At 30.9% G+C, this 24018-nt stretch overlaps 2 protein-coding genes across 10 annotated transcripts; both read right to left on the reverse strand.

The window, feature by feature from the left end:
- Positions 1 to 458: 458 nt before the first annotated feature.
- On the reverse strand, positions 459 to 12873 carry LOC111713517 (dnaJ homolog subfamily C member 28; the record flags this gene model as incomplete). The annotated part of the gene is made up of 7 exons (XM_023488383.1): positions 459 to 1700; positions 3000 to 3119; positions 5254 to 5374; positions 8994 to 9049; positions 10186 to 10278; positions 12351 to 12447; positions 12798 to 12873. Coding segments are annotated over 7 exons (810 nt in total), but the record flags the coding sequence as incomplete, so codon positions are not given.
- Positions 12874 to 13019: 146 nt separating this feature from the next.
- Positions 13020 to 20472, reverse strand: LOC111713519 (uncharacterized). Of its 9 annotated transcripts, none has more exons than XM_023488390.1 (8): positions 20197 to 20472; positions 19386 to 19880; positions 19222 to 19284; positions 18239 to 18326; positions 17840 to 17881; positions 17234 to 17302; positions 14008 to 14104; positions 13414 to 13515 (listed from the first exon to the last, which is right to left on the reverse strand). In XM_023488390.1, coding segments are annotated over exons 2-8 (447 nt in total). In that variant the 5' UTR covers positions 19387 to 19880; positions 20197 to 20472; the 3' UTR covers positions 13414 to 13428. The 9 variants fall into 9 exon arrangements, with proteins under 9 accessions (XP_023344160.1, XP_023344161.1, XP_023344158.1 ...); XM_023488388.1 differs by having other exon boundaries at positions 19386 to 19892; XM_023488389.1 differs by having other exon boundaries at positions 20184 to 20472.
- Between the last annotated feature and the right edge of the window lie 3546 nt (positions 20473 to 24018).

Genomic DNA, 24018 nt, shown 5'->3' on the forward strand with positions numbered 1-24018 from the left:
TTAATTTCCTAAAAATAGTCAAGAACATGAATTTCGCGGTCTGAAGTAGTGACATAACTCTGTTAAAAAAGAACCCTTCCTCTTATCTTCTAGTCCTAAAAAAAATATACGAGACGATGCATCTTACATTTTACAATTGGGTTTCCCTACTCATAAACATGTACTTTGCTTGTTTGGGTGGATTTTAGGTTTAAGGTTTTTGAGAATTGCAAAAATTTGTCTTCAAAAACTGTTTACCTTTCGTAAAACTTTGAAATCCATGAAAAAATTTGATAAAATCCACAATCCACAAACTGTTATTGTATTATATTCACCAGAACTAAAAGCGCCCTCAAAGCCTAGTAGATGTTTTTTTTTACATTTTTTTTCAACATATCGGGAAGGAAACATAAATGTAAAAATTCCAATGTTTTCCGAAACAGCCCCACTAGTATCAAATTTAAGTATGATCTTTGAGCGCTGAATTGCAAACCAGTGTGAATATAATGGGTTTCTAAGTTGTATTTTCTAAATAACCATAGTGTTATACAAATATATACATTTGCAAATATCTAAATATACATAATATTGTTGTGCTGCATAATATGATATGATAATGCTGAACACGGAAACTCGTATAAATCCTTTTCTGCACTTAAATGACACTTTGACGAACAAATATTTTATCAGGAATAAAGTTTACTGTTTCTAACAAGATTTTTTCAGCATCGCACAAATTGCAAAATGGAAAATCTAAATGTCAATAAATAATTTTATCTAACAATTAAAAAAATATATGGATATTTTTTATCAAGCTTCAATGATGATTTAAAAATTCAATATTCTAATATTCAAAACAGATGAATTGCACTGATAAAGCAGTTGCATTATTCCTGGTATATTTTTATGTTCCCTTTATCATCATTAAAAATGTTTTTCAATACTTTTCTGTTGATTATCGTTAATCTTAAACGCTTGATCTCGATATTCAATGTGCACATTTTTTGAAGGTACACGCTTGATCCCTAAACCAAAAAAATCCCTACAGGATATGACCACCACGAGATATCGAGAAGGAATTCCGATTAATCTGTAGGCCTGCATAAGAAGGAGAATGAAAAACAAAGCTTCATTCATCACAAAAAAAAAGATTTTAACTTCATAAACTTCACCAAGCCAGAATGAAAAATCTCGAACAATGATGAGAGTAATAGTATCTGCAAGAGCTATTTAAAAAAAAATCCTGAGCTGGAAACTTTTGTATTGGGTACTCATAGCTTGATCTCGATACTCTCTGTAGGCATTTTTAATTAAGGATCAATGCTAAATCATTTCGGTTATCCTGCAGAGGTACAATTACACTGCAGAGGATATCGATTAAAGATAATTATTCTGCAGATTAACAATAGATCCACAATACAAGAGTTGGGAACTTTTGTATTGTGGATCTCGGTTCCTATAATCTGTTCTGTGTTTATGAGCTAGAGGATTTGAATATTTTCTCAAATATATCCTGTAGTATTCCCTTCTCTGACTTGAGTTTCTCTCCAGATACAGGTGTAGGTATAGGTTTAGAATCCTCTGTAGGATCATAATCTTCAAGGATTTTCTTAGCTTCAGACTTCATGTAGAACTGAAACATTTGACCCTGAAGGATTGGAACTATTAGATTAAATTTGTCTATTTGCTTGTTCACATTTCTCACCGAGTCCATCTCAATTCTAAACATAAATAAGATTATTGATTAATCTAGATATGTTAAGCTTGTTTAGGTCAAGGTACTAAAGCAAGGAAAGTTATTTCAGAGGTGTACGCATTTTTTGTACTGCAGTGAACTGTCTTTGGGCGGAAAAGTAAACACAAGACGGATGTCACAGCCTGACATGGAATCGATTTTCACAAAAATAATCTATGAAATATTCTTGTCATAGGAAACTATTATGTGAATTTCAAGAATTATCAAAATTAAATGCTTTTAACCTCCTCGGATACTAAACGAGCACTGATGCATCTATTCTTGTTTACAAAGTCCTCCCAAAGAGAACTGGTACGCGACCGCATTTAACTTTCCATGCATTAGTACCTTGGTCTAGGTGTTTGTTTGCAAACAAGAAACGTCAAAACGGCTGTACCCATCCGGGCCAATTTTTTTACGGGACCTCAAATGTCCCCGAGAAAAAAATAAAAATGTGCATTAAAAACTTTGGTTTTTTAAAAATTACAAAAACGATAAACCCGAGAGTAGTTTTTGCTATTGTTTGATAATTTATGAAGATTCGCGAGAAAATTGACCTCAAGCCCACTGGAAGTCTAGTATAAAACAAAGAGTTAGGGACGTTCTGGACAAGTCCATACAGAAACTTTTAGTTTTACGCACAGCAGTCGGCATTTATATCAATACATTGAAGACGAATTTTCAATTTTAGTTTTTTTTAGATTTCTAACAAGCTTTTTTCACATTACAAGTTTTCAAGTAAATAAAAAAAGTTCTTTCTTGACAGCTTCTCTTTGTTTCCATGTTCATGTGTATCTATGCTGTTTGAAAACTTAGCAAATCAGAATAGAAATCAAAATTCTTTATTGTATTGATGTATACGACGACGACTGTATTTAAGTGCTTAATCCATAAACTGACTTGAACTTTCGGAAAAAAATATGCAAATGTTAAGGATACTATAGATAGACTACCGTGCTTAAATAGAAATTGACGATAATAAATGGAAGATCATTCCCGGAACACTGTTGGGGAGGTCCGGAAGCCCTTTGGGGACGCGCACTGCCGCAAATAGGTAAAATGAGGTTCGGAAGCTGTGCGGAGAAGGTTGCGTTCCCTCCCTCGTCTAAGATCAGATTTTGTGTAGCTCCTCAATGTTTATAGCTCAAGAGATATTTAAAGGATTACTTTTTTAGTTTGACTACAATAGACAATTACCAAAGAAATGCATAACTTCTATCCAAAGGGATAAAAATTCCGACCCTTGTCTACATTTTGTTTCCTTAAAAAGTTTTACAAAATTTACCTGCTGCAAATTAATTCCCATTCTTGTAATTTCTTGGGAGATAAAGGTGGAGGACCCAGGGTTTGTCTTTTTTTCTTTAATTCTCCTCTGATAGCAGTAAATTGATCCCTTATATCTTTTCTAACCAAAAAAAATTTATCAAGATTTATTAGATGAATCTAAAAGATAGAATTCCCAGCTGTCTTAAATTAACAGCAATTGAACTTTTGAACAAAATCGGCATTTGGGAAATTTTCCAAATAGCTAAGCATTTGAGAAATTTCCAATATTTGAAAAATTAACTACCCTAAGATTCTTCAAGGAATTCGGTGAATTACCCAGATTCCCAGGTATTTGATGAATTCCCCAGATTCCCAGGTATTTGGGGAATTCCCCAGATTCCTAGGTATTTGGAAAATTTCCCCCAGATTTACAGGCATTTGGGAAATTCCCTACATTCCCAGGTATTTAGGAACTTCCCAGATTCCCAGGTATTTGGGGAATTTTCCAGATTCCAAGCCTTTGGGGAATTCCCGAAAGGAACTGAGTTTTTGCCACAAATTTAAATTGTATGGTCCCCATATCTTTGCAACCTGAAGGAGTAAACCTTTGATATTTCAAACTTTGATTATTTGATGTAACAGAACTTATAGTTTGAAATATTAAAGGTCTATGGCACGGGGTTGCAAAGATATAAGGATTAGAAAATCAGAGTTTGTGGCAATGCTGTAGGAATTTAAGGGTGGTATATTCTTCAGATTTTGGAAATTAATTTCTCAAGCGACTAGATAACTGGGAAATTCCTCAAATGTCTAGGTGTTGGAAAATTTCCCAGATTGAAATTTGGGGAATTCCCCAGATTTTCCTAATTCCTATATAGGAATTTCAGCATAAAGATTTTGGAAAATTTCCATAAAGATTTCCTATAATTGAAAAATAGAACACTTTCAGATTCTTTACGGAATTTGGGGAATTTGCCAGATTCCCAGGCATTTGGGGAATTCCCCAGATTCGCAGGTATTTCGGGAATTTACAATTTTGACCATTTTCTTAATTGCTGTCACTCCCTCCCAAAAGGTTGGAAAATAGACTACAAAAGTAAAAAGTAAATGTAATGGAAATATTCTGAAGATTAGAACACAATGCAAATATACTGTCACATTGTCTGACAAGGAAAAGTTTTATTTGACTATATATATGTAAATATATTTTTCGGCTAAAATGGAAATCTTATATTTGAGAAAAAAGAAATATTTATTTATAAACTTATGCAACAAATGATAACAACAATGATAACAAATGATAAGTTTGTTAAGGGAGAGTGAACAAAAAAGTTTTCATTTGCAATTACTACAGGAAAAAATAATTTAGATCAGGGTTTCAAACTGAATCTTTGAATAAAGTGTTATGGTTAATTATTATTTAAATGTTGGAATTTTGGTTACTATACTGAAAATGTCGTTTTTTGCAAATATAACATTAAAATGTAAATCAGACTGCTTAAATATATAAGACTAATGGGGTTAGAATTATTCAGAATAAATGTAAGGAAAAATAATTGTGTGGGAAATAAATTGAACTAAAGGAACTGTTTTAAACACAATATTCTAATCTTAATACCTTTGCAAGCTTATATATTGTCAAAATATGTATTCTACAAGATCTAACAGTCAAATTTTGAAATATCAAAGTCTCACACCATTAGGTAAAAAAGACTTAGCCATGGGAAAATCCGAGTTTGAGTCAAATGCTATGTTACTTTCAGGGGAATATATCTTTTTTTAACCTCATTCTCCCCCCCCCCCCGCCCCAACTTATTGGAACCGCAACATTTTTGCTTACTGGATCTGGATCTGCAAAAATATGCAGATCCACGGATCCGAATCAAAGGGCAAAATATCAACCAAGAACTGCAAAAAAAATCTTTTGCTCTTAAAACTCAATACGGAACTGTTGAAAAAGAGAATATAAAAGAGATTATCAAAAATGTCCTTATATCTGAATGGTTCATTAAGTTGCTGCATAAAAATCTGATCCAGATCCTTTATTTTCCAGTGCGGATCAAGGATCAGGATCCGGATCCGGATCTGCATCAAAACTTAAAAGGATTGAAAAAAGGTAAAAACAATCTTTGTAAGAAAAATAATTTGAAAATAGATAAGTATTAAATAAATGTTTATGACCTGATCCAGAACCGGATCCTTTTTTCCAATGCAGATCAAGGATCCGGATCTGCATCAAAAGGAATGAAAAAAGATGAAAAAAACTTGGTAACCTGAGCATGACCCATTCCGGTGCAAATCCTCCTTCTGCGAGTATTTGATTCATCTTGTGTGTTGTAAAGTCAGCATAAGGGTTATAATCTACCCTGTTAGGCAGGGGTTTCCCTTTACCAGCTAAATATTATATTTATATTATAGTCTACTCTGTTAGGCAGGGGTTTCCTTTTACCAGCTAAATATTAGATTTATATTATAATAATCTACTCTGTTAGACAGGGGTTTCCCTTTACCAGCTAAATATTAGATTTATATTATAGTCTACTCTGTTAGACAGGGGTTTCCTTTTACCAGCTAAATATTAGATTTATATTATAATAATCTACTCTGTTAGACAGGGGTTTCCCTTTACCAGCTAAATATTAGATTTATATTATAATAATCTACCCTGTTAGGCAGTGGTTTCCCTTTACCAGCTAAATATTAGATTTATATTATTATAATCTACTTTGTTAGACAGGGATTTCCCTTTACCAGCTAAATATTAGATTTATATTATTTTAATCTACTCTGTTAAGGGGTTTTCATATACCAGCTGAATATTTTATTTATACTATTATGATCTACTCTACTCTAGGCAGAAGTTTCCAAGTACCAACTGAATGTTAGATTTATAAAGAATTGAGGCAGTTTTTGTTTATGCTTATATTTGGGAAATATTGCTTTGAAGATTGGTTTTAAAAATGATAGACTCAAGTATGTACCTAATTAACTAATTCAGTTGCAAAGTACTAAATACTTGGCGACACTTCGTAATGAGAAAAAAAAACCTGAAAGACAATATTGTGGACAGGGTTTCTACTACGACAACCGGTATCAATGATATATGGATTAAAAGGTGCAAACACTTTCCTCTCACAAATTCAACAAAATTAGCATCTTAACAGCAGCGAGCAGCCCCTTTTATAGTCTGCAGCGGCTCAGAAAGCCTTATCTATCCCTTCACAATGAGAAAAAGTTTTTTTTTGTTGAAATAAATGTCCGCTTGTAATGTTTAAAAATTCAGGTGTAATTAAATACCAGGTTTAAACAGTGAATGGGTTTTGACAGACAAAGAGATTTAATAAATGTTTTATTAACATTCCAGGATCTATTCTTCAAGATGAAAAATATATTTTCTCTCTGCAGTAGTTTGTATTTTCAAGCCTAGAAGTAATACACAATATTAGAAATAATGATTTTTCACATCTGAAAGTCGTAGTAGGCTCACACCTCATCCAACCACTTTGGCAGTTTAAACTATATATGAAAGAATTAAAAAATTCTTTTTGATGTTGAAGTGAAACCAATGGAATATATTTTTGTTTAAATAACCCCCCGTTAAGGGAGAGTGAACAAAAAAGTTTTCATTTGCAATTACTACAGGAAAAAATAATTTAGATCAGGGTTTCAAACTGAATCTTTGAATAAAGTGTTATGGTTAATTATTATTTAAATGTTGGAATTTTGGTTACTATACTGAAAATGTCGTTTTTTGCAAATATAACATTAAAATGTAAATCAGACTGCTTAAATATATAAGACTAATGGGNCCCTCCAGGAAAACCCCTGGACAAATTCCTGAGTACGCCCTTCATATCTGGGTATGAAACCTCGAGCCAATTGACAAAGTACAATAATAAAGAAATATACAACTTGCCGAGTAAGCATTCATTGCATTACTATAATCTACATATTTGTTGAATCACGGGAAACTAATGTTCTGTCCAGTCCAGTCTAGTTTTATCTAGAAAAAGTGCCAACTCTATATTGCAGAGATTTATCGAATACTATGTATGTACTGAGGGTGCTTCTTTTGCTTTACTTGTAAGATGCATGAAAGTTCACTCAAGGGACGGTAAGCGCAATTTAATGTGACCCATTATGAAAAGATGGCAAGGCCCGATTCACAACAGTACCATTAAAAGCTTTTTCTGATCAAGTATGAATTAGATATTAATGTTTATAATTTTTAAAACTGATTGTTTTTAATAGTTGTTACCCTAGAAGAGTGACTTGCGCATTTCTACTGCAGGTAAATATAAAGGAATGATCCAAACTTAGCACTTTTAACCTAGAATAACGACAAAATCTTCCACAATCATAAAAAGGTTTCAAGCAAGGGATGTAATCCATTGTCTTTGCAATAAGGACAGAGATCAGGGACCAAAGGGAATCGGTGTTATATACAATGTAATTTAGTTTCAAAATTTAATTCATCTTTAAGAACTATTTCATAAATTTTGCATTCAATTTATAGCAAGGGCATATGAACGGGGCGGCAAGAGGGGGGGGGGCAACCTCAGCCATCAAAGATTCTTGAAATGTTTGAATCAATCCCAATACAGATATTTTTCCCCTTTAAAACACAAAATGAATGCTGTTCTTTCCCTACATTTTCACCAAAATCGTCACAACCCACATATTTTCTTTACTCATACCACCGCCAACCCCACAAATTTTTATAAGGTGGATATTCTTAAAGATAACTTTAATATGTTAAGGTTTCATGATGCCGATAACATTTGGAGATTTATGTACTGCATGAAATTTATAAAAGAAATCTTTGAGAAAGTAAAACAACGGAGCAGTGAAGTACTTCTCAATAGTAAGAAAACCATATAAAATTTTTGTTTTTTCTGCATGAATAAATTGTCAAGTTCAATACTATGTTGTATGCATTCGTTATTAAACCATTCTTACAGTTTCGTCAAATTTAGAATTTGTTTATTTGGTAGATGGATACTGGATAGTGTATTAAGATTTTAGATATTTGTTTAAATTGATACGAAGTTTGAAACTTAAAAAAATATATTTAATTTAAGATTTTTCACTTTTTTGCCCCGAAATTTTCATTTGTTTAAATTGATACGAAGTTTGAAACTTAAAAAATATATTTAATTTAAGATTTTTCAGTTCTTTTGCCCCGAAATTTTCCGTTATTTTCATTTCATTCCCAGCAGATTCACATCTCACAAACTAGGCATATCAGATGCTAAATTTAATGTTTTTAATCATGCATTGGAAACATAAATAAATAAATCTGTATGAATGGAAATAGAAAATAAACATTTAATGAATTGCTTTTGAGAAGAAATAATATTTTTTCGGAATAATTTTCTCAATTTGGAGCACAAAAATACGATTTTTGGACAACCATTTCAATTCAGAACCTTAAGGGATTGTCTTTAAACATTCGATTTCAAGTGGAAATTGCCGGGCCCGGTCGTACTCTTCAAACCTATGTCTAATATATATAATGAGTAAGATATCGTCATTTTTCTAGCTCGGAAAGTGTTTAAATTCTGGCATATTCACCCGTCCCTTTTAATTTCTAAGTTAAAAACATGGATATCTTACCCATTCTTGATGTTACAAAGCTTTTAAGGGGACCCTATAAAATATGAAAATGACGTCTACAAAAATCCCCCTCTTCTATATACGTACATGTTAACCTTTTCGTCAACTTTTCAGGTGACTGTACAATTTCCCTGTACATATTACCTATCAGCATTCTATACTCTAACCTTTCTCCGGTTTCAAGGGTACCGTTGTGATTCGGGCATAGCCATCATTGCATAGAGGGTCACTTGAAGTTACGCGTACAGTACAACTAATGTTGTAGAACTTTTATCAATGAATTCTGCTAGATCTGAGTGTAAAAGTTGGAACAATCAAAGATCGTCACAAACAGGTTACAAAGATTAAGGTAATATACATTTTTGTTTATGGCGAGAATTAGTTCTAACTTGTTTACCTAAATTATCAAATTCTCCCGAGGCCATCGATTCTTGAATCAAGTCTTCCACAAGTCTACAACATGATATTTATATTTATTAAATAAAACCCTATTTTTTTCCACTCCCTAAATTGGTCTGTTTTTATAAGGAACTAAACATCTTCAAAGTTCATACCTTATTATTGTAAATTGATTTTTTCAATTACTACAGTGAAACCCTTAATAACGAATACATCGAAAGAATTGATCAAATGTAGTATTCTTCACTTTCTGATAATGGAATGTTGCAGATATTTAGTTTTTTAATTAAATGATTATATGGAACTCTTTAAAACTGTTTCCGCATATTCATGGCTATTTATTTATTTTCGCAAATACTGAAATTTACGAAATAAAGTATAAAAATCATTGAAAAATTGCCAAGACGACATTTGATAAATTCTTCCGATGTATTCGTTATTAAGGATTTCACTGTAGTAAATTGAGAAAAAATTTCACACGTCTTAAAAACTAAAATTGTCACCAAATAATTGTGAATTGATTGTTGCCCTTCTATTTTTTATCTAACAATTTTGTAATTATATTCTCATTTTCTCTTTCTAAAAGAAATAAAGAATTCCACTGATTTCGGAGAAATACTTTTTAATAAAAAAGTAGCGACCCTTTTACCTTTCAATTAAAAGAAAATCAAGTTTAATTTTCATCTTTATATTGCACGTCAAGAAAATATACTGTTTTTGACGGAGAGAAAAAAAATTCAATAAAGTGGAATCCTCGTTATTTGTAACAGTTACAATTGATAGGGCTGCAACTAGGCACCAGAATACATCTGCATTCTGCAGTATCAATACATTTAATTAAAAATAAAATATGAAAATATAAAGTTATAAAAGAGAGATAATCAATTCAAGGAATTTCATTAAAATAACAAGTCATTCGGTTATTCATTCATTGTATTAGAATACTGCAAGTAATTTAGGTATAATAAATTGACTAGAATATAGAGCAATTAATTGGTTCTACGATCATTATATAGAATTATTCACGTTTGGGGTTTATAAAACAATAATTGTAAAAATGATAATGAATTATGTAAAATTGAATTAACTGGTGCGGTTTTATGATTCAATAAGGATATAAATATATATGTGATTTGCACAAGCATTTTGTATATAAACCAAAAAATCTAAATAAGAGAAAGTTTATCTACCTTTCGATCTGATTTCTCGTGGTTTGCTTTTTTATAGTTTTTCTCTCCTGAGTCGCTATTCTAGTTTCATACTGAGCTGTCAATCTTCCCATTCTAGAATATAAATATAGTCAATCTTCCCATTCTAGAATATAAACATAGTTGATCTTCCCATTCAAGAATATAAATATAGTTAATCTTCCCATTCTAGAATATAAATATAGTTAATCTTCCCATTCTAGAATATAAATATAATTAATCTTCCCATTCTAGAATTCAAATATAGTTAATCTTCCCATTCTAGAATACAAATATAGTTAAACTTCCCATTCTAGAATACAATTATAGTTAATCTTCCCATTCTAGAATACAAATATACAAATATGGATAATCTTCCTATTCTAGAATACAAATATAGTTAAACTTCCCATTCTAGAATATAAATATAGTTAATCTTCCCATTCTAGAATATAAACATAGTTGATCTTCCCATTCAAGAATACAAAAATATGTAATCTTCCTATTATAGAATACAAATATAGTTAATCTTCCCATTCTAAAATACAAGTATAGTTATTAGTTAATCTTCCCGTTCTAAAATACAAATATAGGTAATCTTCCCATTCTAGAATACAAATTTAATCAATTTCTCATTCTAGAATATAAATATAGTTGATCTTCCCATTCCAGAATACAAATGTAGTCAATTTCTCACTCTAGAATATAAATATAGTCAATCTTTCCATTCTAGAATGTAAATATAGTTAATTTTCCCATTCTAGAATATGAACATAGTTAATCTTCCCATTCTAGAATATAAATATAGTTAATCTTCCTCTTCTTGAATATACATATAGTCAATCTTCCCATTCTAGAATATAAATATAGTCAATTTTCCCATTCTAGAATATAGATATAGTCAATCTTCCTATTCTAGAATATAAATATCGCTAATTTTTCCATCTGTAGATACAAGTAAAGGTAATCTTTCCATCTGTAAATACAAGTAAAGGTAAACAAATTAAAAGCCATTTTTTCTCTTTTTAATACAAATCTCACCCCTGTTTAACCTAAAATAAACAATTGAGACTTGTGCTTCAGAACATTAAGTTTTTGCAGAATGTCTTAATGTCCCTGCTATAAATGTAATTGACTGCAGGGTACCAGAAAACACTTTTGCTGACTTTTAATAAAATTTTAACGTTTTCAAGAATACAAATATTAGCATTAATCTTAAAAATTAATAAGAATTACAACCCAAGCATTGTTCAAATTATTGTTAATCCGACCTAACCTTTGAAAATAAAGGTTTGGAAGAATATCTTTAGAAAAACAATGTTCTCTGGAAATAAAAAGAAATTGCGTGATAATGGCATCATTACAGAGATGTAATAGAATAGAGTTTTCACTTTTTATGTGAGAAATAACGGGATCCAACCACCTCTATACTTAACTATCATCATTCAGGGGTGAACGGAGAACGTTTTAAGAAAAGGGGGGGGGGTTTAAAAAAGGGTTCAAAGGGGGTGGGGGAGCGACTTAATCCCCCCTATACATACACATTTTAGTTAAGTTATCCAACCAACAACTTTTCCCTTCTACATGAAACACCACCCCCACCCCACAGAAAGAAAAAAATACAGTGATCCCCAAAATAAACCATGATAGGAAAGAAGTCGTCTTCTTTAAATGTGTTGATTAGAAACGTGGTCCATGATCAATCAATCATTATTTCCGAGAGATAAATCAGTCAAACAATTACAAATTACAAAATATCAAACGAGATTAAATGAAAAACATTTTAATTCTGCTTTAATCTGGTATCAAACATCATATTAGATCGTCAATTGGTCTAAATTACCATTTTTGGGACTAATCGGAAAATTTAAGAAGAATGAATCATTTAAAAAAAATTGATTAAGGCTAATTTAAAAATTTTCTTGCAGAAAATGCTTGGTTTTTCGAGTATTATGTAGTGCATATTTTGACGTTAAAGCTACGAGATAATCTAATATGATATGCTCTTTAGTTCACCCTTGCCAAAAACATTGTAAAATGCAACGTACAATAAATACACAAAAACACGTGTACAACCCCTACTGAACAGTGAACGGTATTCTCTGTTCATGCTGTAAATTGGATTGATTATGCACTAAACGAAGTAATTGGGCTTAAAAACTACCTACCTATGCTCAAAAACAGCTTCGTTAGCTCTAAAAGCGCGATATTTTTGGTTTTGTTTCTGACGTTGACTCGGAGTTCCAGACCCAATACCTCCATGGTCTTAAAAAATAACATTTTCAACTTTTTAACTTATTCAAAGATTTTCAATTTGTATTCATGCACACATCCTCTTAGATCAACTGTATCCGATTTTCAAAAAAGATGCCAAAAAGTATTTCAAAACATGCAAATATCTTTTTTTGGTAAGAGTAAGGCAAAACAAGACTAGTGGATCCTAAAGTTTACAGACTAAGTTATGCCTAGACATTTGTTGTCCTCTATACTCTATGAAATAACATTTTGATTCTCAGGGCACCGCTCAGACTTCAACCTTGACTTGTGACATTTCCCCCTCTTTTTTTGAGGTTGTTCACAGTACAGTACGTACTTACAGTTTACGCTGTACATACCTAAATATTGTCTATGTTGAGGAGCTATATGATCTATTTCAGGATATTTATGTTCTTCTTCGTCTTCAACCTTCTCCTAAAAACAATATTGTCGATGTTGAGGAACTATATGATCTATTTCAGGATATTTATGTTCTTCTTCGTCTTCAACCTTCTCCTAAAAACAATATTGTCGATGTTGAGGAGCTATATGATCTATTTCAGGATATTTATGTTCTTCTTCGTCTTAACCTTCTCCTAAAAACAATATTGTCGATGTTGAGGAGCTATATGATCTTTTTCAGGATATTTATGTTCTTCTTCGTCTTCAACCTTCTCCTAAAAACAATATTGTCGATTTTGAGGAGCATTATGATCTATTTCAGGATATTCATGTTCTTCTTCGTCTTCAACCTTCTCCTAAAAACAATATTGTTGATGTTGAGGAGCTTTATGATCTATTTCAGGGTATGCATGTTCTTCTTCGTCTTCAACCTTCTCCTAAAAACAATATTGTCGATGTTGAGGAGCTATTTGATCTATTTCAGGATATTCATGTTCTTCTTCGTCTTCAACCTTCTCCTAAAAACAATATTGTCGATGTTGAGGAGCTATGTAATCTATTTCAGGATATTCATGATCTTCTTCGACTTCAACCTTCTCCTAAAAAACATTGTCGATGTTGAGGAGCTATATGATCTATTTCAGGATATTCATGTTCTTCGTCTTCAACCTTCTCCTAAAAACAATATTGTCGATGTTGAGGAGCTTTATGATCTATTTCAGGATATTTATGTTCTTCTTCGTCTTTTAAACCATCTCCTAGTGATGTGAATTAAGTTCTTTTAGAGTCAAAATTTGGCATAGAGTTTGCTCTTCTTGCACTTTATCAAATACTGACCCTGACAGAAAATATAGGTTAAAAAACGAACAAAAACGACTCAAAAAACGAGCGTGTTATAGAGATCGTTTTTAGATGTTTTTTAAGGCAAGTGTAATAGAAGAAAACTTTAACAGAACACAGTTTGACATCTTGAAGCTTTATTGAAAGTTTTCAAAAAACGACCCAAAAAGATTAACAACACTAGCCACACCTTATTTTTCATCATATACCTTTTTGAGACCCTTTCCACAAAAAGATGCTTCATATTCAGAAATTTTAGGAAATTTTACCGAATATATGAAGAAAAATGAAGAGAGGGTTGCACCGAGGTCTAGTGATTAATAATACCTTGTAATATAATCCATATTCTCCAGAACTCTGCTCTTCTCTCATTTCATCTTCTTTAAACTTCCGCTGCAAGGATTTGAACGCTGAATCTATCTCACTGAATTTAATTAATTAATTAATTGTACGCTAAATTGATCTAACTGAATTAAATTAATAAATTTTCATCTTAATTTTTCTAACTGAATTTAATTAATTAATTAATTGTACGCTAAATTGATCTAACTGAATTAAATTAATAAATTTTCATCTTAATTTTTCTAACTGAATTTAATTAATTAATTGCATACGCTGAATCTATCTCACAAAATTAAACTAATTAATTGTGCGCTGAATCTATCTCTCTGAATTAAATAAATTAATTGTACGCTAAATCTATCTCACTGATTTAAATTAACTAATTATACGTTGAATCTATTTAACTAGCTCCAGTACAAAAGGTAGAAGTAAAAAATGTCGAATGATCAAAAGGTAGAACATACTAAAGGTAGAATTTTCCAATTTTTGAGGAGCAAGGAAATTTTCCAATTTTTGAGAAGCAAGAAAAATTTTGAATTTTGCAGGAAATCTGCCAAACGTTATTAAAAAAAAATTCCCAAAACTGCATTTCGCGTTGGAATTCAGCATGGAGCAACTGCTACAAAATTTCGACATTTACAAAAATGTTAAATTAAATTTAGTTAAGTAAGGTTAAGACAATTTTTGGTCTAAGCGCTGCGGCTGGGATGGGCTAAGGGTCCGAGCGCTGCGGCCTCATAAATGGTAATTCTTTATTTTAGCTTACTATTTCACGCTTCATGTTTAGAAATTTTCTTCAAAATTTGTAACTGTAATAGTCTTTTCTAGATAAGATTGCTTAATGACGAAAATATTCAAGTTTACTATGCTCTGTAAGACACTGTAAAAAATAAATAAAAAAGCTTACAGGACATTCATTATAATGGCTGTGTCGGTAGTTTCAAGTGACTCTTGAAACTAAGTCCGATACACATGGGTGGTACCCTGCATAGCTTTCTCTAATCAAGCATGCATAAGATATATATGTTTCTAATTTTGCATAGGATATATTGTGGGTTTGTTGGTAAAGTGAAATGCGCATTTCTGCTGCAGGAATACTTTGTAGGAATGAATTGTCAGAATTATCGCATTTTCAAGCTAGAAAAACGATGTTATTTTCGACAATATTGATCAAATATCCAAAATCCAACTTTTTAAAAAGTTTTCATGTTAAGCATAAGAAAATAATCTTTGATGTGAAACCATTATTGCATACTTTTCTACAAAAATACTTATATTAGTTCTTAGCGGGTTAGTTTTAATTAAATTTACGATTTTTTAAAGATAAAGATTTACCCCACCTCTTTTAGACTTCTATTTCGAATACAAATATGGAATATGGATAATGGATAGATTATAACATCCTTGATAACAATAAATCTCATATATAAACTTATTTTTGTAAAAAGTGACAATACAACTTTGCTAATTTTCTCAAGAACAATCCCTCAAAACTTGTTCCAAGTAATTAAAGGAAATATAATCAATATGGTTTTTATTCTAAATAGTGAAAAACTGGATTTATCAAGAAATGTATTAAGTATACACAAACGATGGGACTTAAACTGGACTGCATAGACTTAATTTCAAGTAAGTCAATACGTTACATTTACCAAGAAATGTATATAGTTAACACAAAGGATGAGACTTAAACTGGACTGGAGACTTAATTTCAAGTAAGTCATTACGTTACATTTACCAAGAAATGTACATAGTAAACACAAAGGATGAGACTTAAACTGGACTGTATAGACTTAATTTCAAGTAAGTCAATACGTTACATTTATCAGATAATTAGTATAAAAAATATTTTAAAAAAAACTTGGGAACTATTGTTTTGTGATGTAGATCTTTTGTTAATCAACAGATTAATTTAATCTTTATTAGATATCCCTAGAAGTGCGGAAAACAAACAGCCAATCAGAAGCCAATGAATTTTGAAATCAAACAATGAGAGAACAGTGAAAGTAGGGATATTCAAAATCAAGAGATCAAGCCGATTCTCCATAAAATTTAATGTGGAAATCGAGTCAAGCAATCGATATTATAGGTATCCAGCATAAAAGTTCCCAGTAAAATCGGACTTTTTTTAGTGCTAAGTATGAAGGGTTTGTATTATATTGATAATCAAATATTTGATGATTAAATAAAAAAGTTCAATCTCCTAAAAGTAAATTCATGGAACATGAAACCTTAAATGTCCAACAGAACCAGTTTCCAAAATAAGTTTACTATTATTCTCTTTCATAACATAAAAAGGTAATGTTTCTCATTGTAAAGGGGCTAGCAAAGGAGAAAGAGTGATATTATTTAAATTTTAGGGATTGGAAAGCAATTATTTGCAACGAACTCTAATTTTATAATCCTTTTATTTTTGCATTCTAAATTCGTAGACCTCAGATGTTTCAAAACAATAATTCTGCTAATTCAAACAGTCAAAGTTTGAAATATCAAGAGTTTTCACCATCTGAGGAAAGTAAGCCCAAATTCATAGCACAAAGCATGATAAGTTGAGAGCTAGACAGCTTGAAGATTAAGTATGATTCTTGAGAAAAATATTTTCCAAAATTCCTTTATTCCTGGCATTTCTAAAATGTGCTCTGCCGTAAATATATGCTTTTAAAATTATTAAGGATACCGAATTTTCTAGGTCGTCTCTTAACGACTATGTTTCGTGGGACACCCTGTATATGAATACATATATAAAAGATATGAAGTATAGTTTTACAGATATGAGAAACAGGAGGATTAGACTAATCCACAGGAGATAGAGGTTCATGTAGAGTAGAGCGAGAAAAAAAAGAACAATAATTTATCATTAGAATATCTTTTGATGGCACTGCCTTTATCAAAGGCCATAACAAAATGTTTAGAGGGAGGGAAGATAGAGTTTTTTTTGAACATTTGACTGTGACGTATTGAAACTACTTAGAACTAGTTTTATCAAAACAATAGTGAACAGCGATCAGTTTGAAATTTGCATGAGCCAGCAGGCTTTGGCTTATTTAAAAAGTAGACTTTAACCTTAAATTAGTTCTTGGGCCGTCCCTGGAAAATCTACACAAACCCGATCTCCCCTACCTTTAGTATGTATATATATAGTACCTTGCAATTTAATCTCTATTTATAATTTGCTTACTCCATATATATACATGAAGGTACACACTACTACCTGAATTTATCTGTAAGATCTGAGGTAATATCTGGATGATAAAGTTTGACTAGCTCTATGTACTTCCGCCTACAATCACAACCTGGTTTGAATTTCAAGCTAGCAAACTCATATTCTAATGTAAATACAGGGGGCTGTGGGAATTAAGCCGTCACTAGAAAAATGAATTCCCTTTTATTCCAAACTGGGGACTGAGCCCCTCTACTGCACTGGAATGTTGAGCCCCTCGCGACAATTTTTTAAATTTAAACTATCGTTTTCTTGCTTTGACTTTTACTTTAGTTTTACACAATTAAAATTATCCATAATAGAGATTAAAAAACTTCTTTAATCAACAATTAAAACTATATCTTTAAAAACTTTTAGAATCTATTTTCAACAAATTTATTTTAAAGACCTCTTTTAAATATTTTTTACCACACTTTTCAATACTTGTCCCCAAAAGTTCTGTATTTATCCCTCAAAAGTTATTAATTTTTTTTCCAGCGAATAAAATCGTAAAAAACATGCCTAACATCTGGGCGGAGAAGGGTGATATTCAAGAAAATATATCCCACTGGTTCAAAGGGAGAGGGAAAGTCTTCCAAATTATTCCTAAAATGTTACCTCACAGATTCCTTATCAGAATTATCTGGAAGTTCAAGTATCCTAAAATAAAAATATTTGATCTTAAGAACTAGAACTTTCCTATTTAATCAGAAATAAAACGTAGCGTAGATATTGTGTGTATGTAAATGTGTTTACACGGCCAACCTGTTACACCTTTAGATATATTAAAAAAAAATGTTGTACTTGCCCCGCTTGATAAGAAATGATAGGTGAGGACGGATCGAAAAAGAAGGTCTTTTTTGCTAAGTGTAAAACGATGTTCAAAGTTAGAAAATACAACCAAAAGAATACAGCAGTAACACATATGGAAAAACAAACCCCAACCTTTTTAAAAACAAAGTCTTGTATAATTGGAAGATTAATACTTATTCACAGATTTGTAAAGGAAGAACAAACCTGTAAAAATGTGAATATTTGGAAGAATAAGCCCGACAAAGGATAGATGAGAGGGTAAGGTGACAAAAATTTGGAAGAAGTATCCATCCTAAATATTAAAAATAACGAAAATTTTTGGAAAATGAGAATTTATTCCTCTTCAATGATTTAGTTTTTAAATTCTATTAAATCAAATGGAAATAATTAGCGAAAAAAGTTGTTGATTAAAAATGCCAATTCTTGGATTTCTTTTCATTTCAAAGAAGAAGTAAAGTTCTAAAATGGTTAAATTTAAGATTTTCTGATAAATTATGATTTTTTCTTTAGAAACACGACTTGAATTAAGGGACAGTTTTAAAACAAATACAAGATTAAAGGGCACTGTCCACGTAGTTTCAAGAGTTACGAGTCCGATTAACAACGATAAATTCATTCAGGACAATAAAGTATTATTTAACTTGGAGAAAGAGATAAATTCAACCAATTTACTTCCTTTTCCTGCTGAATAAAGCCGGAAATGATTTTTTTCAACCCCGCTATGAATCAGGCATGTTATTAAGTATCAAGTATCAAGGATTGCTTTTGATCACGTCAATAGTCTCTTTACATTGTATGAACTTTTATGAAATTTTACAATTTTAAAAAATTGTTCAAATATTTAATTTGTTCTTCTTTTAATAAGGATTTTACCCGAAGTTTAAAATGTTTACTTTATCGATGCAGTTCGTCAAGAAAGTAAATTCAACTGATTAATTGACAGGGGGAATCTGGAAAATTTTAAAATAAATGTTTCTCATTTCTAAAATCTGGATGCAAAACCTATTTTGATTATTTGTCTAAGCTTAAGTAAACTGTTTCCAATCTGGAAAATCTTTGTGAAGAAATGGATCAAAATCTTCAGGAAGCAGATATACATTTTCTTGACAAATTATTCTTCTGAAAATTTCGGCGGTGGGGGTTTTATCTTCATAATATCGTCTCTATTTTGTATTTTACTGTATTACCTTGTATCCTGACATGACAATTGTAAGATCTGGTGATAAGGTTCCCTAGCATCATTTTAAACACTAACAGCAAAATACAAATTCAAGAATTGACATTGACAAACTCAAAAACAAACTTAAATTTAATTTTCTTTAACTTTTATTAGATTTAAACTAATGTTTACTCGGGAATTTTATATTTCCTGAACATGTTTACTCTGAAATAATTAATTAGTTAGTAGACGGATTTAAATAGTTTAGAAGGAAACTGCTGCTGTTTGGTAATCCAAATATTATGTCAGCTACATGTGGGAGGGAACCCGGCCTCGACCGTCATGAGCCTCCCAGATTTGCTAGCAGTAGCAAGCCTCCTATTTTTGAAAAATTAATTATGTTTAGATAAATCTTGTGATGCAAAACTATTGCTTTAATGAATTATCTAATTTTTTAATAAAATCAGCAAAAAAAAATATATTTTATAAATAACAGATTTTTAACAAATCAAATCGAATTCGTTTTAGAATTTGCTTATGAAATATCTTCCTTTTCGAGTAAATTTTTTTTAGTTTTAGTATGAAATTTGTACTGCCTAACGGAGGCTCGGTGCTGCATAGCAAGTCTGTGAGGCTCTTGGCGGCCGGGCATTCCCTCCCAAATACAGGTGTATAAACTGTTCAGTACTGTTCTCAGGTCTGTTGTTAAATATTTAAGGTTGTTTTTTGCTTTTAAGTTGCATAAGAATAAAATATGAAAAGTTAAAAACATTAAATATTTCATTTTCATTAAGTTTTCTATTAATGCAAAAGATTCATCTTTTTTAACATTTGTTCTCAAAATTTGTTCTTTAGTCAAAGTGAGAAATTTGCTTATTGTGATAAAAGCGAACTAATCGATTATTGTGATAAAAGCGAACTAATCGAGCCTATAATTTTGAATATTATGGAGCCATTTTCAAGTCAAACCTTGGAATATTTAAAAAAGACCTTTAAACGATACCCATCCTTTTGCATAAAAAACTGTGCACTGTGTAGCAAACAACCGCAGTACAATTTAAGTCAATTTGAGGGTGACATCGAACGACTAAATACTTAAAAACTAACTTGTGCATTATATTTTTCTATATCAAGAAATTTAAAATTAAGTTGATAAGTATTCAGCACAGCCCTTATGTTTTTATTCTAAATGTATATAATATATATTATAATATATATTTGACTAAATGTAAATATATCTACATCACACAATATAGAACTAGAAATGACTACAATCCTCTTCCCAAAATATAGAGTAAATTTCTGAAGAAAACTGAGATTTGCCTTTGTAAATATCCGTCCAGGTACCAACAAGAAACTTTTATTTTATAATCATTTTCTCTAAATTCAAATCAAAAATAAAAATATATAACAAAATAAATTAATTTAAGAGGATACTGCAACTATATTGAAAAAATATTGTCAACTTCTGTAGAAATCTTAAATGAAAACTTTAAAAATAAATTAAACAAAAATAATGCTACCTAAAACTTATCAATTATTTTTTTTCACTTTTAATATTTTTTTTTTCATACATTTAATTGTCTCAGAGTTGATGAACTATATGCCATTCAAGATAAATTAATCGAAAGACTAAAACTTATTTATTTTTGATTATATTCCTGGCAAAAATGAAAGCCTCGTTAGCGAGCAGTTTAGCGATTCCTTTTCCCTCTAGAGAACGTGGAACCACTGTAGTCCATAATTCCAAGCTGTCACTGCAAAAGCATTTTTTTTATTAAAATGCAATATTAAATTACTAGCTTGGGAACCCAGCCTAACCTGGAAGCTAAACGTTTCTTTAAAACTTAATATGTAGAACTCTTAAAACAAGAACATTCCCGTGGTTTTGAGACAAATCGGTCACGGCTTTCATCAGTTATCATCGAGAATATCTACACATAAATTTAGCTTGTATGGATGTCTGTTTGTTTGTCTGTTTGCTGGTTTATTACCTGGATATTTGTTTATATTTAAGGAAGGCGGGTTCATGGATATCTGGTTTATTACCTGGATATTTGTTTATATTTAAGGAAGGCGGGTTAATGGATATCTGGTTTATTACCTGGATATTTGTTTATATTTAAGGAAGGTGGGTTAATGAATATCTGGTTTATTACCTTGATATTTGTTTATGTTTAAGAAGGTGGGTTAATGGATATCTGGTTTATTACCTTGATATTTGTTTATATTTAAGAAAGGCGGGTTAATGGATATCTGGTTTATTACCTGGATATTTGTTTATATTTTAGGAAGGCGGGTTAATGGATATCTGGTTTATTACCTGGATATTTGTTTACATTTCAGGAAGGCGGGTTAATGGATATCTGGTTTATTACCTGGATATTTGTTTATATTTAAGGAAGGCAGGTTCATGACCCTCCACCTCTATTGTAAATTTCATCTCTCCCTGAAAAAGTTTGAAAACTTTACCAATTTCTCAGATTTGTTGCTAACACTGGAAAGTTAACGTCTAATCCGGAATCCCAAAACTAAACCAAACTAAACCAAACTAAACCAAACTAAACCAAAACTAAACCAAACTAAACCAAACTAAACCAAAACTAAACCAAACTAAACCAAACTAAACCAAACTAAACTAAACTAAACCAAACTAAACCAAACTAAACCAAACTCAACCAAACTAAACCAAACTAAACCAAACTAAACCAAACTAAACCAAATTAAACCAAAGTAAAAACAGTATTTTTCATTCTTAACGAGTCATATTTTCTTTGATAAAACATTAGAGACCCCATTAAAAATATTTGTTTGTTTTTGTCAAAATTTCAATGAAGAATTTCTTAATTTCATACCAATACATGCAATATCTGCCTGTACAATTGACAGCCTTGAACTAAATTTCAATGCTACTATTGTACAATGTTCAATGGTACATACTTTGATAGAAATACGACATTTAATAAGTACGATTTCTATTGAAGTGTTTCGTGTTCATTATTATTATTAATAATAATAATAATAATAATAATAATAATAATTTAAAATCATATGACTTGAGTCTAACAATCGCCCTTTTATGCCATATTCATTAATGTGGTATTTATGTTGAAAATTAATTCACAGAAATTGAGATTTAGATTTTAAATAAAGAAGTTCATAAAGTTAAAAAATATTTTTAAAAATTAAATTGAAATTTGTTATTCTTTTAGTATCTTATGCATTCAACTCATCCTTCTTTATGTAGAAAGTTTATTAATTCTATTCAAAAGAAAGTGAAGGTTGCAATTGCAGGGATTTGATTAGTCTAGCTTTTAGTATTATTAAAAAATGCAAGAGACAAATTTTAAAAAAAGAATTTAAGACAAAATTAACTTATTTTTTTTCAACAGAAAAAATAAGTTTAATGTTAAAAACAAATTCCCGCGTAATTTGACAGCAATCAAATAAGAGAATTAATACTTCTAAACACAAACTTTCAATCCAAACCGTAAAAAAATCAAGACATAATTAGGGGACATCTTAATATCTGTCAAACCAATGACGCTAAAAGATTGACAGAATGCTAAATATCGCCTTAAGTTTACACAAAAATATTGAACAAGAAATTTCTTGTTTCTAGATTATTAGAGTGGCATGTCCTATTCACAACAGCGCATTTTACAGCTTGTCTCATAAAACTTGAATGTTTCTCTTTTTGAAAATTAATTATTTTCATTTGTGGTTTCTCTTAACTTACGGATTCCTGCTTGCAGTAACAGTCAGAATCAAACACATTTGAAACTAGAAAACCGACGATATCTTCCACGTTATTTATTAGATACAGATTATGAATCGGACTCCTCTGTAAATAACAACGACAGTCTCTAATCTTTATTTTCAAAGGAGAAAATAAATCATTTGTGTAGGGAGGCGGTGGAGCGAAGGGTTATATCCCCCTCACCCCCCTCCTTGACTAGAATAAACATCTTTGATCTCGAGGTTACCTTGTTATGTTTGACCAGAGAACTGGTTTCATTAAATAAACTACTCAAGTATCTGCTTACTCCAACATTAACTAAATAAACAACAAACATTTCAAAACTTTTTTTTAGAAATTATAAAAAAATTCATTCATTCATTCTTCTATATATAAATTTAGCTTGTCTGTTTGTTTTTTTGTATCCAATAAACGTCTAAACGGATGAACCGATCAGGCCCAAATTTTGTGTGGGGCCCCAGGGAAGGTTTATGAATGATAAAATTTTTAAAAACTTGTGTTTAAAAGTTTTTTGTTGTAAAATTTTGAAAATGCGCGAAAATTTTTTATGAAATCCGCAAACTTTTTTTGGTTTTAGTTATATACTGTACAAAGAGAAGATGCTTACAGATAAAGCCACAATTAAAAGTTGAAATAGAAGGTAGCCTAGTCTGATAAATTCAAGAACAAATTTACCCCCCAAAGGAGGCGTTGCATCTATGACATTTTTCAATATCTCAGTAAATAATGGTGTTTGCCGGTGCTGCTTTTGCATGTATACTTATCTGATGCTCTAGGAACTGGATATGGCGTCAAATCTTCAATATCTCTATTCGGAGACCGGAGATATGGGATAAAGTACCTGCAACGCCTCCTTTTTTTAATGATTTTCCAAGCTTTCACAGTACATATTCATTGTTAACTAATGTATAGTATCCCTACAAGTACATATTCATTGTTTACTAATTTAGATACAGTATCCCTGCAGTACATATTCATTGTTTTTAATATACAGTATCCCTGAAATACATATTCATTGTTTACTAATAAGCAGTATCCCTACAATGCATATGGCCTGCAGTGCAT

Source organism: Eurytemora carolleeae, unplaced genomic scaffold, assembly GCF_000591075.1.
Source record: "Eurytemora carolleeae unplaced genomic scaffold, Eaff_2.0 scaffold1438, whole genome shotgun sequence".
Lineage (NCBI taxonomy): Eukaryota > Metazoa > Arthropoda > Copepoda > Calanoida > Temoridae > Eurytemora > Eurytemora carolleeae.